Here is a 15,375-nt window from a genome sequence, read left to right on the forward strand (position 1 = left end):
TAAGACACGGGGCTGCTCCTGAGGCCAAGAGGCTATTCTCAGATGCAGGAGGCTGTGCTATCATTTAAAGCCCAACAAGAAGCAGTAGTCTAGGTGCTGCCAGCTGGCCTGCCCCAGCCAGGTCAGCAAACGCTGCTGACCATGTCCAAGAGCATCACCCCTGACTTGACAGAGGGCCTCGAGGGTCATCAGTAGCCCCCAGAAACAGGGCAGGTCAGCCACGGTGGTTAATGCTTTCAGCTCTCACAATGGCCTGAGATGGAACGCCTGCATTTCCCCTCATTCATTAAAGTGGGGAAAAGTATACCCTCTACTTTGTAGGATCGTGGTGATGGTTAAATGAATTATCCTGCAAGAGGCTTAGCACAGTGCCCAGCACAGCAGAAGTGCTCAACCAATTCTGGTGGTTACGGCATAAATGGAAACTTATACATTCTTCTTACACCTGTACTGAGTGTCAAAGCGCTCTGAGGACTCTAAAATCCATGCCTCTGACTTTCTAGTTTTCTTTAACATTCCAGAGCCACATGTGCTGTACAAAAAACTTGTGCACTTATTTCATTTTTAAAATTTACTATTTGCTTATGGCTGCTCAGGGTCTTTGTTGCTGCATGCAGGCTTTCTCTAGTTGTGGTGCGAGGACTTCTTTATTGTGGTGGATTCTCTTGTGGCAGAGAATGGGCTCCAGGGCACATGGGCTGCAGTAGTTGTGGCACACAGGCTTAGCTGCCCTGCGGCACGTCGAATCTTCCCAGACCAGGGACTGAACCCGTGTCCCCAGCATTGCAAGGCAGACTCTTGACCACTGGACCACCAGGAAGTCCTAAACGCGCGCATTTAGAACTGAGATAGTGCTTGAAGGCTGCGTCTACACTTGAGGATGCCACAGGGACGTGAGAGTGGGTCATGGAGTGGTGAGAGGAAAGGTGGTGGTGGACTCCAGTTAGGGTAATGCTCAGACGGGACAGTCAGGAGGGTGCAGCGGTCTGATACAGACTCTGGGCCTGTGTGAAGCTCTCCCCTGAAGCCCCATGGACACCCCCCAGCCCTCTACCCACCTTTCACCCTTGATTTCCGGGAGCTGCTTCTTGAGGGCTTCTTGGTCCTCTGCAGTGAGGCAGCTGAAGCCCATGAGCTGGCTTGCGCTGAACTCAGGACGGAAGCCCAGCTCCTCCCGTTTCTGAACAAAACACTTTGGGTGGTACCAGCAGTCAACCATGCCCAGCTGGGGCTTATCGGGGTACACCACCTTCTTGGACAGGCGCACCTGGCCCTGTAGGAGAATCCACACGTGTTACCAGAGAGAGACAAAGAAGGGTGGTCAAACATCGGGGCAGCCCAGGGGCGACCAGGTTCACACTGAAGGTGATGGGAGGGCTGCTGGAAGGTTTTGGCTGTTTTATGCCATTAAGGATTGTGTTACCCTAAAGTCTCTGCTCCCCATTTTTAAATAAAGTTAAGTCCAACTAGCTACCTACCCACCCAGCTGCCTGGGCAAGTGATAAAGTGGTAAAATCACCCTGAGGATGCTCTGCAGACCCCGGTGCAGAGGTAAGCACAATGCCTGGGACGCTATACTGCAGGCTCGAGGGAGCCAGAAGTGCAAGTGTTAGTCGCTCAGTCATGTCTGATTCTGCAATCCCACTGACTGTAGCCCGCTAGGCTCCTCTGTTCAAGGAATTCTCCAGGCAAGAATACTGGAGCGGGTTGCCATTTCCTCCTCCAGGGGATCTTCCCGACCCAGGGATCGAACCTGGGTCTCCTGTATTGCAGGCAGATTCCTTATCATCTGAGCCACCAGGGAAGCCCCCTGAGGGATGCAGAGCAGGCCCCAATCCTAGCAGGGATCTTCTGCAACCTCCTCCCCAGTCTCCTCAGTCTTTTTATGCAGATGAAGGCTCCCTAGCAAACCCGTAAGCCAGCATCCAGTCCTGCCATCCTGCCCAGGTCTGACATCCCCACTGAGTTTCAGGCCCGTGGGCCCCAGATGGGGAGGCTTGGACCAAGTGGCACTGATACAACGCCACCTCAGGCCTGGCCACGCTCCGTGACAGACAGCCTTGGGCGCCCTGTGACACTTTTAACTTCTGCCTCAAATTTTTGTGGGAGAAGGCAGCTGGAGAAGATCCAGCAATTTCATGTTTTTCCTTTCTGAACACTCTCTGACTTGCCTTAATTTCCTGTACAATACTGAGGAGGCAGAAACTTTCTCATCAGTGCCTTGAATTAATCAACCGGCATGTTTGCCCAAGATGAGAGGATCTCGGATAACAAGGCTAAAGGGCACAGGCCGACCCCTCGACCTGTGTCTGAGCTACTCAAGACAGCCGTCACTCCACCCGACTAGCTGTCATCCTACAGGGGTGAGAGCTGGAAAGGAAGGAGGGTGGACGAAGTGCCCGACTAAGTGGAAGAAAGCCTGGACGCTGACGCTAGGGAACAAACGCACTCCTTAAACTGAGTCTACCATAAAACACAACCAACAGCTTCCTGCAGCCCTGTGGGGGTCCAGAAGAGACCCATTGTGTACATGTTTTCCAAACTCTCCCAGGTTTCCTAAGAGCAAGTTCAGAGACACACACAAAGATGGCACTGTGAATGATCAGGGCTAGATCTGCCCACGGGAAAAGTCATTGTTATCTCCTGTCTCTACTAAGATGATTCACTTTATTTTTACCCAACACCTAAAGCCCTATTTTCTTTTTTTGAGATATCCAGTGACATCCTATGCAAGAAATCCTGAAAGTCAGACAGACCAAGCCCCAAGCTCTCACCTTTTCTATCTTCTCCATGCAGCTCTTGCACGTGCTTCTGTTGGATTTGGCGTACCCTGCCCCAAAGTCAATCAGCGTCTTCTCTGTCTTGCTGCCAACTCCATCTTGGCCTTTGCCTGAAACATCTAACAGAGCCACGCTCATTTCAACAGCCTCAGTGTAGTTCCAGAGAGCCCTGTCCTCCTCCTCTACCTCTTGGGATTTCTCTACCAGGACACCTTGTGTTTTGGGCAACCACAGTTGGTCCATCTCATCTACGTTTGCTTCTAACTACTGTGGTTGGTTAACAGTTTCTTCTCTGGCAATAAAATTAAAAATTTTCTCAGGCTCCTAGAAACAGCACAATGTTAGCTGGTGCTGGTCTTACCACCCCCACCCCCGGCTCCTCCTCTGCAGCCCCCTTCCTCACTTTGGAAAGAACTTAGTAAGTGCTTACTATGACGTATGATAGTAGATCAACAGGAGATTGAATGAACAAACTGAGACACTCTTCAGTAATTAAAAAAAAGAATTGATGACACATAAGACAACCTGGATGAGTCTCACAGACATGCTGAACAAAAGCAGCTTTCAAGAGAATAAGATACTGTTCTTTTTTCTCTGAAATGTTAAATCACACAAAATTAATTCAAAGGGACAGAAATCAGAACAGTGGTTACCTTGATGAGAGAAAGGATAACTCGGAAAGGGCATAAGCGACCTTTCTGGGGGCTACTTATTGACGGGTAAATGTTAGATGTGTGCATGCATTTGTAAAAATTCACTGAATTGTACATGTAAAGTCTGTGCATATAACTGTGTATTATTTTAAAAATTCTGGATGAAAAATTTCAAAATACCAAAAACAGGTACTGTGAGAAAACAGATATTATCACAAGAACACTGATGAATGAACAGATAAATGAAATGAGGAATAGCTATATCACAGAATTTTTATCCAGCCTTTAAAAGGAAGGAAATACTGACAGATACCACATGAATGAACCCTGAAGACATGATGCAGAGTAAAATAAGTCATACACAGGTGGACAAATACAGTATAGGCCAAACACAAAAGGATAAATACTGTGTGATTCCACTGTATGGGGTACTTAGAAGTAATCAAACTCACAGAGACAGAAATAGTGGTTGTCAGAGGGTAGGGGGAGGAGAAAAGAGGAGTTAATGTTTAATGGGTATGAAGTAATAGTTTAGGGAGATGAAAAAGTTTTGAAGAAGGATGATGGTGATCGCTGCATAGCAGTGTGAATTGCACTTAACACCACTGAAATGTACACTTAAAGTGGTAAGCACTGTGTTACGTTTATTTTATCACAAAGAAAAGGTGATAGAACATTAAAGAAGTTAGTATTAAATTTAAGGTAGAATCCTTTTTCTGCAGGAGTAAAAACACATCAACACACAAGCATCAATATCTCAATAGAAAACATTTTCTAATAAGACACCCTGCAATATTAATGATAGTTCTTTCCGAATTACAGGATCTGGGACAATTTGAAACTTCTTGTTCTCAACAACAGCCTGGAGTCACAATCATAAGTTAAACTGGGCCAGTTCACAGGAAGGCAGAGAAATGAGAATACAGTCTCAGGAGATCACCTTCAAAGGATGATTTAAAAAAAAAAAAAAAGAATCAACCATTTAAAATTTAAAGGCATCTTTACGGAGAGGCAGGAGACCCAGAATAGCCAACACAATATTGAAGAAGAACAAAGTCAGGGAACTGACACTGCGTAACAAGACTCATTATAAAGCTATATAATCAAGCCAGTGTGATACTGGTGAAATACACAAATCGATAAATATGCCAGAACACAGTCCAGAAGTCACACAGATACAGTCACTTGATGTTTGGTAAAGGAGCAAATTAACACAGCGGAGGACAGCTTTTTCAACAAGTGGTGCTGGGATAATAGGACATATATGTGCAAAAAAATTTAATCTAGACAGATTACACCTGTCGCAAACATTAACTCAAAATGGATCACAGACTTAAATGTATTGATTAAACATAAAACTATAAAACTTCTAGAAAATAACATGGGAGAAAATCTAGATGACCTCGGGTGTGGTGCTAAGCTGCTTCAGTCATGGCTGACTCTCTGTGACCTTATGTCCAGGAGCCCGCCAGGGCTCCTCTGTCCGTGGGATTCGCCAGGCAAGAATACTGGAGTGGGTTGCCATTTCCTCCTCCAGGGTATCTTCCCAACCCAGAGATTGAACCTGTGTTTCTTAAGTCTTCCCACACTGGAGTCTCAACCACTGTACTGTCAGGGAAGCCCCTGGTGATAACTTTTTAGGCAGTACCAGACCCAGTACATAAAAGAAATCTTTGATAAGCTAGACTTTATTAAAAACAAAAATGTGTACTCTGTGAAAGATAGCACCAAGAGAATAAAAAATATAAGCCACCGACTGAGAGGAAATACTTGCAAAAGACATATCTGATAAAGGACTGCTGTCCAAACTATACGATAAACTCAATAAAACGAAGTGAAAAGATGCTCAAAATCACATGGTACTTCTTGTTATTCAATTGCCAAGTTGTTTCTGATTCTCTGTGACCCCATGGGCTGCAGCATGCCAGGCCTGTCTCTCACCATTTCCTGGAGTTTTCCCAAGTTCATGTCCATTGAATCGGTGATGCCATCCAACCATCTTATCCACTGTTGCCCTCTTCTCCGGCTGCCTTCAATTTTTCCCAGCATCAGGGATTTTTCCAATGAGTCGGCTCTTTCCATCAGGTAGCCAAAGTACTGGAGCTTCAGCATCAGTCCTTCCAATGAGTACTCAGGGTTGATTTCCTTTAGGATTGAATGGTTTGATCTTCCTGTTGTCCAAGGGACTCTCAAGAGTATTCTCCAGCACCAACTTTGAAAGCATCAATTCTTCGGCACTCTGCTTTCTTTATGGTCCAACTCTCACATCCATACATGGCTACTAAAAAAGACTACAGCCTTGACTATACAAACTTTTGTTGGCAAAGTGATGTCTTTGCTTTTTAATATACTGTCTAGGTTTGTTGTAACTTTTCTGTCTTCAAGAAGCAACTGTTTTCTAATTTCATGGCTGCAGTCACCGTCCACAGTGATTTTGGAGCCCAAGAAGAGGAAATCTGTCACTGTTTCCACCTTGTCCCCTTCTATTTGCCATGAAGTCGTGGGACTGGATGTCATGATCTTTGTTTCCGAATGCTGAGTTTTAAGCCAGCCTTTTCACTCTCTTCTTTCCCCCTCAAAAGGGTGAGTTTCTTTTCACTTTCTGTCATTAAAGTGGTATCATTTACATATCTGAGGTTGTTGATATTTCTCCCGGCAATCTTGATTCCAGCTTATAACTCATCCACTCTGGCATTTTGCATGCTGTGCTCTGGATATAAGTTAAACAAACAGGGAGATAATAACCAGCCTTATCATACTGCTTTCTCAATTTTGAACCAGTCAGTTGTTCCATATAAGGTTCTAACTGTTGCTTCTTGACCGGCATAGAGGTTTCTCAGGAGACAGGTAAGATGGTCTGGTATTCCCACCTCTTTAAGAGTTTTCCACAGTTATGAACCACAAAGTCAATGGCTTTAGCATAGCCAGTGAAACAGAGTTAGATTTTTTTTTTGGAATTCCCTCGCTTTCTCTATGATCCATGAGTGCTGGCATTTTAACCTCTGGTTCCTCTGCCTTTTCTAAACCCAACTTGAACATCTGGAAGTTCTCGGTTCACATAATGTGGAAGGTTGAAGGATTTTGAGCATAACCTTACTAGCATGGGAGATGTGTGCAACTGTCCAGTAGTTGCAACATTCTTTAGTACTGTCCTTCTTGGGAATTGGGTCAGTCCTGCGGTCACTGTTGGGTTTTCCAAATTTGCTGACATGTTGGGTGCAGCACTGTAACAGCATCATCTTTTAGGATTTTAAACAGCTCTGCTGGAATTCTATCACCTCCACTAGCTTTACTGGCAGCAGCGCTTCCTAACGCCCACTTGACTGTACACTCCAGAATGTCTGGCTCTGGTGAGTGACCACACCATTGCGGTTATCCAGGTCATTAAGATCTTTTTTGTCCAGTTCTTCTGTGTATCCTTGCCATCTCTTCTTGATCTCTTATGCTTCTATTAGGTCTTTATGTTTCTGTCCATTATTGTGCCCATCTTTGGAGGAAATGTTCCATTGCTATTTCCAGTTTTCTTGAGGGGCACTCTAGTCTTTTCTCTTCTGTTGTTTTCTTCTATTTCTTTGCACTGTTCACTGAAGAAGGCCTTCAGATCTCTCCCTGCTATTCTCTTGAACTCTACACTCAGTTGGGTATACCGTTCCCCTTCTCCCTTGCTTTTCGCTTCTCTTCTTTCCTCAGCTATCTGTAAAGCCTTCTCAGACAACCACTGTGCCGTCTTGCATTTCTTTTTCTTTGGGATGGTTTAGTTCACTGCCTCCTGTACAATATTATGAACCTCTGTCCACAGTTCTTCAGGCACTGTTTACTAGATCTAATCCCTCGAATCTATTCATCACCTCCACTATATAATCATAGGGGATTTGATTTAGATTGTATTGGCCTAGTGGTTTTTCTCACTTTCTTTAATTTAAGCCTGAATTTTGCTGTAAGGAGCTGATGATCTGAGACACAGTCAGCTCCAGGTCTCGTTTTTGCTGACATATACAGCTTCTCCATCTTTGGCCACAAAGAATGTAACCAATCTGATTTTGGTTTTGACCATTTGGTGTTACCCATGTGTAAAGTGTCTCTTATGTTGTTGAAAAAGTGTCTGCTATGACCAGTGCATTCTCTTAGCAGAACTGTGTTAGCTTTGCCCATATGGTACTAGGGAATTGCAAATTAAAACAAGATACCGCTACAAACCTATTAGCTTGCCAAAATCCAAAACACTGGTAACAAACGTTGGCAAGGACATGGAGTAACAGGAACTCTCATTCATTACTGGTAGGAATGTAATGGTCTGGCCACTTTGGAAGAAGCCTGCTGTCTAAAGATACTCTTAACCATACAATCCAGCAACTGTGTGCCTTGATATTTAGTATTTATCCAAACAATTAAAAAACTTATGTCCACACAAAACCTTGCATGGGGACATTTATAGTAGTTTGATTCATAATTGCCAGAACTGGAAGCACCTGAGGTATCCTTCAGTAGGTGAAGGGATAAACTGTGGTACTTCCAGACAGTAGAATATTTAGTGCCCCTAAGAAATGTTATCAACCTGTGACAAGATATGCAGGAACCTTAAATGTATACTACTGAGTGAGATAAGCTAATTTGAAAAGGTTACATACTATGTGATTCTAACGACACAATATTCTAGAAAAGATTCTATGGAGATAGGAAAAACATCAGTCGTTGCCAGGGGTTGGGAGATGGAGGGATGAACAGGTAGAATGCAGAAGAATTTTACAGAGGGATGGAAATACTCTGAATGACATTATAATGACGGATATATGTCATTATACATTTGCCCAAACCCTTACAGGAAAGATGTACACCACCACGACTGATGGCTAATATAAACTCTGGACTCTGGATGAACTGATGTGTCCACGTAGCTTCAGCTGCTGGTGGCAGAGGTCATGCCTCTGTGGAAACTCTCCACGTTCCATACTTTTTGCTTAATTGTGCTGTGAACCTGAAACTACGCTAAAAGAGGGGCTAGTAAATAACAACCACAGCAAATTTAAAGGCGACATGTCAAGCACCTGGAAGTAACATATCCTGCACCCAGCAGGACAACTCTGGGTCACCGAGACGCTGCTGGAGTAACGGGAGAGTGAGCCGAAGGACCAACTCTTTGCTCTCACAGAACGGGCCCCTAGCTCCAGGGCTGGGGCGACCCCCACGCCTCCCCGCTGTGCACACACCTGTCGCTCCTCCAGTCTCGGCCATCTTCTTGATCTTCTGCTGGTCATCCCAGCGGAGCTCGGAGAACCCATCCACCTCGACATCAGGGTGCCAGATGGAGTGGCCGACCTTCCAGAAGCAGGAGAGGTGGTGCCAGTGTGGGATTTTCCCATCGAACATGGGCGACTAGAAGGGCGCAATCAGAGGCGGAAAAAGAGCTGTGAGCCTCAGGCGTGGCCCCCAGCACCAGACATCCCAAACCGCCCTGCTTATCTGTAAGCAGAGGACGCCACCCACCCCTCAAGTGAGGAAGCTGCCTTGCCCGCCCTGGGGACGGGCACCAGGACATCCCGGGGCTGGGGGGGGGCCTGATCGGCACTTCAGCTTTTAGCTCAGCCCTGAGCGTGGTCACCAAACTTGCCACTGCATTTCATTCGCAGACTCAGCTCAGAGCTGGTGAGGGCACAGGAGATGCCAGTCCTGCTTCCCGTGGCCCTCCCAAGCGGAAGAGACCCCACCACTGCCAGGACCCGCGTGGCCCCCAGGGCTATGTGCACTTAGGACAATGGGGAATGAGTCCCGGATAAGCGCCGGGCTGAGCAGATGTCTCAGAGAAGTGTCATGCTGGCAGCAGCCAACGCAGATGTGCACGGAATGAAGGACTTCGATGAGGGAGACTGCAAGGGACAGGCAGGGGGGCGCCCCACCCCCAGGAGCTAGAGGGACCCTGCTGCCCACCAGCCACCATGGGACTTCCCGCAGCTGTCTCTGAGAAGCCAGCACCCCCATTTCGCGGTCTCATGGGGGTGGGGTCAGACAGGTGACTCAGCCCCAGGTCTTTCCACTACACTGCTCTACGTCGCTCGGCAGGAACAGGTACTTAAAAATACACAATGGTTCTGACTGAAGGCCCCAAACATCTGCTTTGATAGGACATAAATCTAAATGTCAAGCAGATGGCATGAAACAGCGTTAAAAATAAACACCAAACAGAACGTTGAGGATGGAGTCATGCGGACTCAGAAAGTGCTCAGGAAAAGCAGGGACAAGCTCTCCCAGCCGGCCTCTCCTACTAGGTGAGCAGCCTCTCTCTGGGTTCTATCGACAGCACTGAATAAAACACAGGGTTAACGGCTGGGGCACAGAAGCAATGGCTGTCCCCTGGGATCCCCAGCTCTAACCAGAGCCAACAGCACTTCCTCAGGTCCCATGACACACGCCCCTTCCCATAGCTCCCCAGAGTTAAGAAGATCCATTTGGGTTATTATTTGATCAAGATCTGTGTCCTGCATCGGGTCAGGAGCTGCCAGAGAGGCGCCAAGCGATGCCTGTCTTGCCAGCAGTCATGGCAGGCACTCAGAGCATTTGTGGGGTGCCCCAGGTCTGGAGGGAAGAGGAAGAAAGGAAGGATGGAGGGACTCCTGCTGTGGGAAAGATGCTCCCTCCAAGACAGCCCTCCCCACCCACAACCAGACAACAAATGGCATTCGAGAACAGACTTGTGTCCTGGCTTTCAAATGTTCACCAAGGCAGCCAATATATCCTTAAGCACCTGGACGTCTTGTGACAGCATCTGCAGTGGCCTTGACCTGGCTCTGCCTGCCCTGGAACCCCTCTCTAAGCCTCCTCTAGGTGCAGAGAGGGGGCCCCTGGCTCATGGCTCTACCCCCACCCCCACCGGAACCTACGGTCACAATTTCTTCTGGCTCTCTGAGGCCCCCACACTTGCTCCTTTTAACTTTGGCCTGAGTGCTGTGTCTCCAACCACCGGCACAGTGCCAAACATGCAAAGCCTCCACCAGAGTATACTCAGCACAAACTCCGGGACTGTCGAGGCCGCTGGTCTCCCTCCAGAGGAAAGAACCCTTGATCAACTCAAAGCCTTATACTTAAGAACTCAGGACTGAGGATGAGATGGCAGGAAAGTAACCAGACCAAGGTCACAAGACTACTGCCTCACCAGGCAGCCGCCCAGCTCCAGTAAGGAGTAAAATCCTTGGCTGGAGACTCAGCAAACCTGAGTGCCCACCATGCACCAGGGTCCTTACCCAGCCACTCTCAGGCTGCTTCCTGAGAAATGGGCCATAAAAAGAGGCCACACCAGGGCCAGCCTAGCCCAGAGAGTGCAAAACAACTGTTACCATGAGGAAAGTCACCAAGCTGTTTCCTGCAGGCCCTCCCAAGAACACCAAGGTTCGGTTCATTTCCCTCCAGGCTGTCCCAGGGCCTGCCAGCTAAAGTATCAGGTATTTGATACTCTGAGAACAATCCTCCCACACAAATGTAAAAGAAGGTATTTAAATCCAAAGTGGGTGGGGGAAGAACCAGCTCAGCCTACAGGACCTACAAAACATTTGTGTTAAAACTCCACCCTCAATTACCATTAGAGAAAAATCACACTTAATTTTAATAACAAAAATTTCCTTCACTACCAAGTAAGCAGGAGAGCCCAGAATGTTAGACTTTGTTTAGTTTAGGAAGTGATTACTCAGTGCAACTGCCTGGACTAGAGCCAACCAGCCTCTTCACTGCTCAACCGCGTCCCAGGAGAACAGGGTCTCTGTTCTCTGACTGTCCAGTGAAGCCTATGGATGACGTCCCTTTCTCAGAGTAACATTTTAAAATGCACAATAAAATACGTACGTTCACAAAGGAAATCAATGGTATTGAAATAATTATGAAAACATTAAAAAAGTTTGCTGGGATACAGTAATCTACAAATCGCTCAGTCTGACTCTTCGCAACCCCACGGACTGCAGCACGCCAGGCTTCCCTGTCCTTCACCCCAAACTTTAAAGCATTAAATAACAAGATACAGTACCCACTTCAATAACTACTATAATCTTATTGCTAACAACTACTGTAATCTTTCTGGAGAAGGAAATGGCAACCCACTCCAGTACTCTTGCCTAGAAAATTCCATGGATGGAGGAGCCTGGTGGGCTATAGTCCACGGGGTCGCAAAGAGTCGGACACGACTCTTTCACTTTAATCTTGTTGCCACGTCATGCCATGCTTAGTTGTTCAGTCATGCCCGATCCTTTGTGACCCGACAGGCTGTAGGCTGCCAGGCTCCTCTGTCCATGAGGATTCTCCAGGCAGGAATACTGGAATGGGTTGCCATGCCCTCCTCCAGGGGATCTTCCCGACCAACGGATTGAACCCAGGTCTCCCACACTGAAGGTGGATTCTTTGCCATCTGAGCTACCAGGGAAGCCCACAATCTTGTTGAGATGAGTATAAATGGTTATTTAAAAAATCCCCTGGAGAAGAAAATGGCAACCCACTCCAGTATTCTTGCCTGGAAAATCCCATGGATGGAGGAGCCTGGTAGGGTACAGTCCATGGGGTCGCAAAGAGTTGGACACGACTGAGCAACTTCATTTTGTGTTTTTGATGATACAAAGGAATTGTGGTGTGTGATAAAATGTTTTTGCTAGGTTAAAAAAAAAAAAAAAATCCCCAACAACTATAAATGATATGAAAATAACTACTACTGATGACAAAAACTGCAGTTACTGTTAATGTGCCTTTGCTTTGTGGCTTACATTCATTACTGTAGGAAGTAATGAATTGTAACCGAAGTCCAGGGAAGACAGGAATCTTTTCTCATTGAAACTCATGGATCTCTCGAGTTCTATATGCCATCCCACAGACTCCAGGTTAAGAGCCCCTGCACTAATGGGGACTTCACGAGATCAGCCGGCCACCCAAACGTTAGGATGAAATGAAAAGATGCTCTGGGGGAGATAAGGCTCCTCAAATAGTAGGCCTCGTCTACTCCTCCATCCTTAACTTTCTGCCACTTCTGTGGTGAGCTCCAATTTGGCACCCACCATGCCAAGGGCACAGCTCCATCAGGTAGCACCCACCCCAGCAGAGCAATGTTTACCAGTCATCACCCCTTTAACCAAATTGGGAGCTCCCAGAAATGGAGTCTGTCCTTGCACCCCTGGTACCAAACACCATGCCTAGAACCTAACTGGTGTTCAGTGAGTGTTTACTAAGTGAGAAGTGTTGGGTAGTGAGCTAGGTGGCCCTGAGAATGATACTAAGATGACAATGCCAATCCCTGTCATATTGTTGGAGCCCGCCAGGCTCCTCTGTCCACGTAATTTCCCAGGCAAAAACACTGGAGTGTGTTGCCATTTCCTTCTCCAGGGGATCTTCCCAACCCAGGGATCAAACCTGCATCTCTCAGGTCTCCTGCATTGGCAGACAGGTTCTTTACCACTAGTGCCACCTAAGAAGTGACATACTGTTGCTAATTCTAACTCCCAGATGGATCAGGATCTGTTTATTGGACTTTAACCTTTGTTTTTCATTGCTCTTGTTATTGTAACCATATATAATAACCTGCCTCAGGGCACCCTACCCCTCTGCCTAAAGAGATTAACACACATATCCCCTCTCTAAGGGCTTCCCTGGTGGCTCAGATGGTAAAGAATCTGCCTGCAGTGCGGGGGACCTGGTTTCGATCCCTGGGTTGGGAAGATCCCCTGGAGAAGAAAATGGCAACCCACTCCAGTATTCTTGCCTGGAAAATCCCACGGACGGAGGAGCCTGGCAGGTTACAGTACATGGGGTTTCAGAATTTGACACGACTAAGCAACTTCAGTTTCTTTCTTTCCCCTCCCTAAGGTTGGCCATTTTGGGAGAGATTTGCAAGAAAATGATCTTTACTTTCTCAACTCCTTCCCGTCTGTGTCCTATAAAAGAAGTGGGCATCCAGATCCCAAGACAGCTGATTTTAAGACAACAGTCTGCCATTTTCTCGGTCAGTTGGCTTTCCAAATAATAAAGTTAGTATTCCTCGCTTCAATTAGCCTGTCGGGCAGTAAGCAGATTGGGCTGAGACTCGGTAACAATATTATGAAATGAGATAGCCTAAGTACACACTAGTACCCATTCCCCTCCACCACCTAATTACCGCCAAATGCAGCAATACCATCTAGTCATTCCTAAAATACCTTACCGCTTCACCCGTGGAGGGAAAATTAAGCCATCTTGACCACGAGCACTAAGCTTGGACAAAAGCTTTACCTTGGTTGGGGTGGGGAGGACAGGGCAGGTGGGAACTAGAATTACACAGACAGACGGGAGCTTTCGGAAGCTGAAAGAGGCAGGAATCTCTCTGCCCTGGGAGGGTTCTCCAGACACACCACCTCACTCCAACACCCCTCTGGCCTGCTCGGAAGCCTCCGGGACCACCGGAGAGAATCTTGACTCTATTAAGAAGCCCAGATGAGAATCCCCAGGAACCACTCTTACTCAAACCAGATAGCTAAAAGACAACGTTCTGTGAACTTGGAAAGTTTGGGGGAAAATGTTAAACCATAGCGTAAGCCAAAAGTGAACGCACTGTACTGAAATGACATCGACTTGCATAGTTTTGCATAATTTAAGAAAATGAGCGGTTGTTGAAATGATAGCCAAAAATAGACTAAAAAAAAAAAAAAATCCAAATCATCACTTGCCAGTGGCCACCGTCAATGTAGGACAAATATCTTCCAAAACAAGGTAGGTCAAAACCAGACTAGCTTCAAAAAACCACGAGTCAGTTTCCTTCCCGAAGCGAACGGCAATAAAATAAACCCAGAAAAGGATAGAAGTTCGACTCATTTTCACAAAGTAAAAGGCCCCACCGGCTGCAGACCGTATTTCCCGGGCTTTTCCTGCAAGATCAGCAAAACCTGACGGAAGAAGGGTCCTCCCGGCGGGCTCGTCCCGCGATAGCAGCTGTGCCCGCAGGCCCCGCGCTGGCTGGGAGCGGTCGGCCAGGCCCACGGCTCCGGGCCGGCCCTCCCCCCACCCTCCTCGGACGCGCGAAGGCCCGGCTGCGCACAAAGCGCCCCTTCCGCCCGCACCTGCACCATGAAGGCCATCCGGATCGAGTCCTTGGGGATGCTCTCTTTGCATTTCTTGCAAGACGCGCGCCCGCTCTTGGCGTACTCGACCCGGTAGACCTTGTCTGAAGACTCCGCCATCCTTTTCCTGCCGCTTACTGCTCCGGGAGCCCGACGCCGCGACCTGGAGACCCGCTTCTGCTACTGCCGCCTCACCCACCGATCCGCTAGCCACAGGCTGCTAAGCGCCTAGAACCGTCGCCGCCGCCGCCTCCGAACACGCCGCGCAGGCCACCCGCCGCTCCCGATAGATTGCTGATGCCTGGCGGCGGGCACGCCCCGGCGCCCGTGCGCACGGGGCGGGGCCGCCGGCGCGCGCGCGCCCCCTGCCGGCCGGGGGCGGGGCGGTAGCTCCCCGACGCCTGCGGCTGCGCGACCTCCCTCCGGGATGCTGAGGGCAGAGGTCAGGCTCACCCCTTGCCTGCAGCTCTGGGAAGGGCGGGGTTTCACCATTTGTCCCCTTTAACTGTTTGTCCCCAGGAAGGCTTAAGTGTTCTCACAACTGATTCCACCCTTGTCGCTTTTTAATGCATGTGTTCCCTCTCCATTGAGGGCTTCCAGATCTGGAAGGGACTGGACTGGCTGGGGAAAGGCCTTTGGCAGCCAAAGGACCTGGGCAGGCTCTCGGCCCAGGTTTGACTGCAGTCCGCGGACCATTGGAACCGAATACTAACTGAAATCTAGCATCGCCTTCATATGAATTTTAATGCATGGATACAAACTTTGGGAGTCTCAGCAATAGTTATCACAGCACTTTAATATCACTTTACAGTTGTTTGGGATGTAAATTACAAATTGGCACTTACCAAGAGCATTGCCAGTGACAACAACAAAGGCATTTGCCATCTA

General features: G+C 47.8%; 1 protein-coding gene across 2 annotated transcripts in view; it reads right to left on the reverse strand.

Moving 5' to 3' along the window:
* The window catches only part of PARP1 (poly(ADP-ribose) polymerase 1), a 41,171-nt gene extending 26,372 nt beyond the window's left edge, over positions 1-14,799 (reverse strand). The window contains exons 1-4 of one of the 2 annotated variants that reach the window (XM_061160166.1): positions 14,488-14,799; positions 8,641-8,806; positions 2,775-2,899; positions 1,059-1,273 (exon numbers count right to left, since the gene is read on the reverse strand). In XM_061160166.1, coding sequence (XP_061016149.1) covers positions 1,059-1,273; positions 2,775-2,899; positions 8,641-8,806; positions 14,488-14,607 — 626 coding nt within the window. In that variant the 5' untranslated portion in view covers positions 14,608-14,799. Of the gene's footprint in view, positions 1-1,058; positions 1,274-2,774; positions 2,900-8,640; positions 8,807-10,761; positions 10,871-14,487 lie in introns of those variants that run through there. The other variant, XM_061160167.1, reaches the window with a different exon arrangement.
* Positions 14,800-15,375: the final 576 nt, after the last annotated feature.

The sequence above is a fragment of the Dama dama genome, chromosome 14 (assembly GCF_033118175.1).
Source record: "Dama dama isolate Ldn47 chromosome 14, ASM3311817v1, whole genome shotgun sequence".
In the NCBI taxonomy this organism is placed as follows: Eukaryota; Metazoa; Chordata; class Mammalia; order Artiodactyla; family Cervidae; genus Dama; species Dama dama.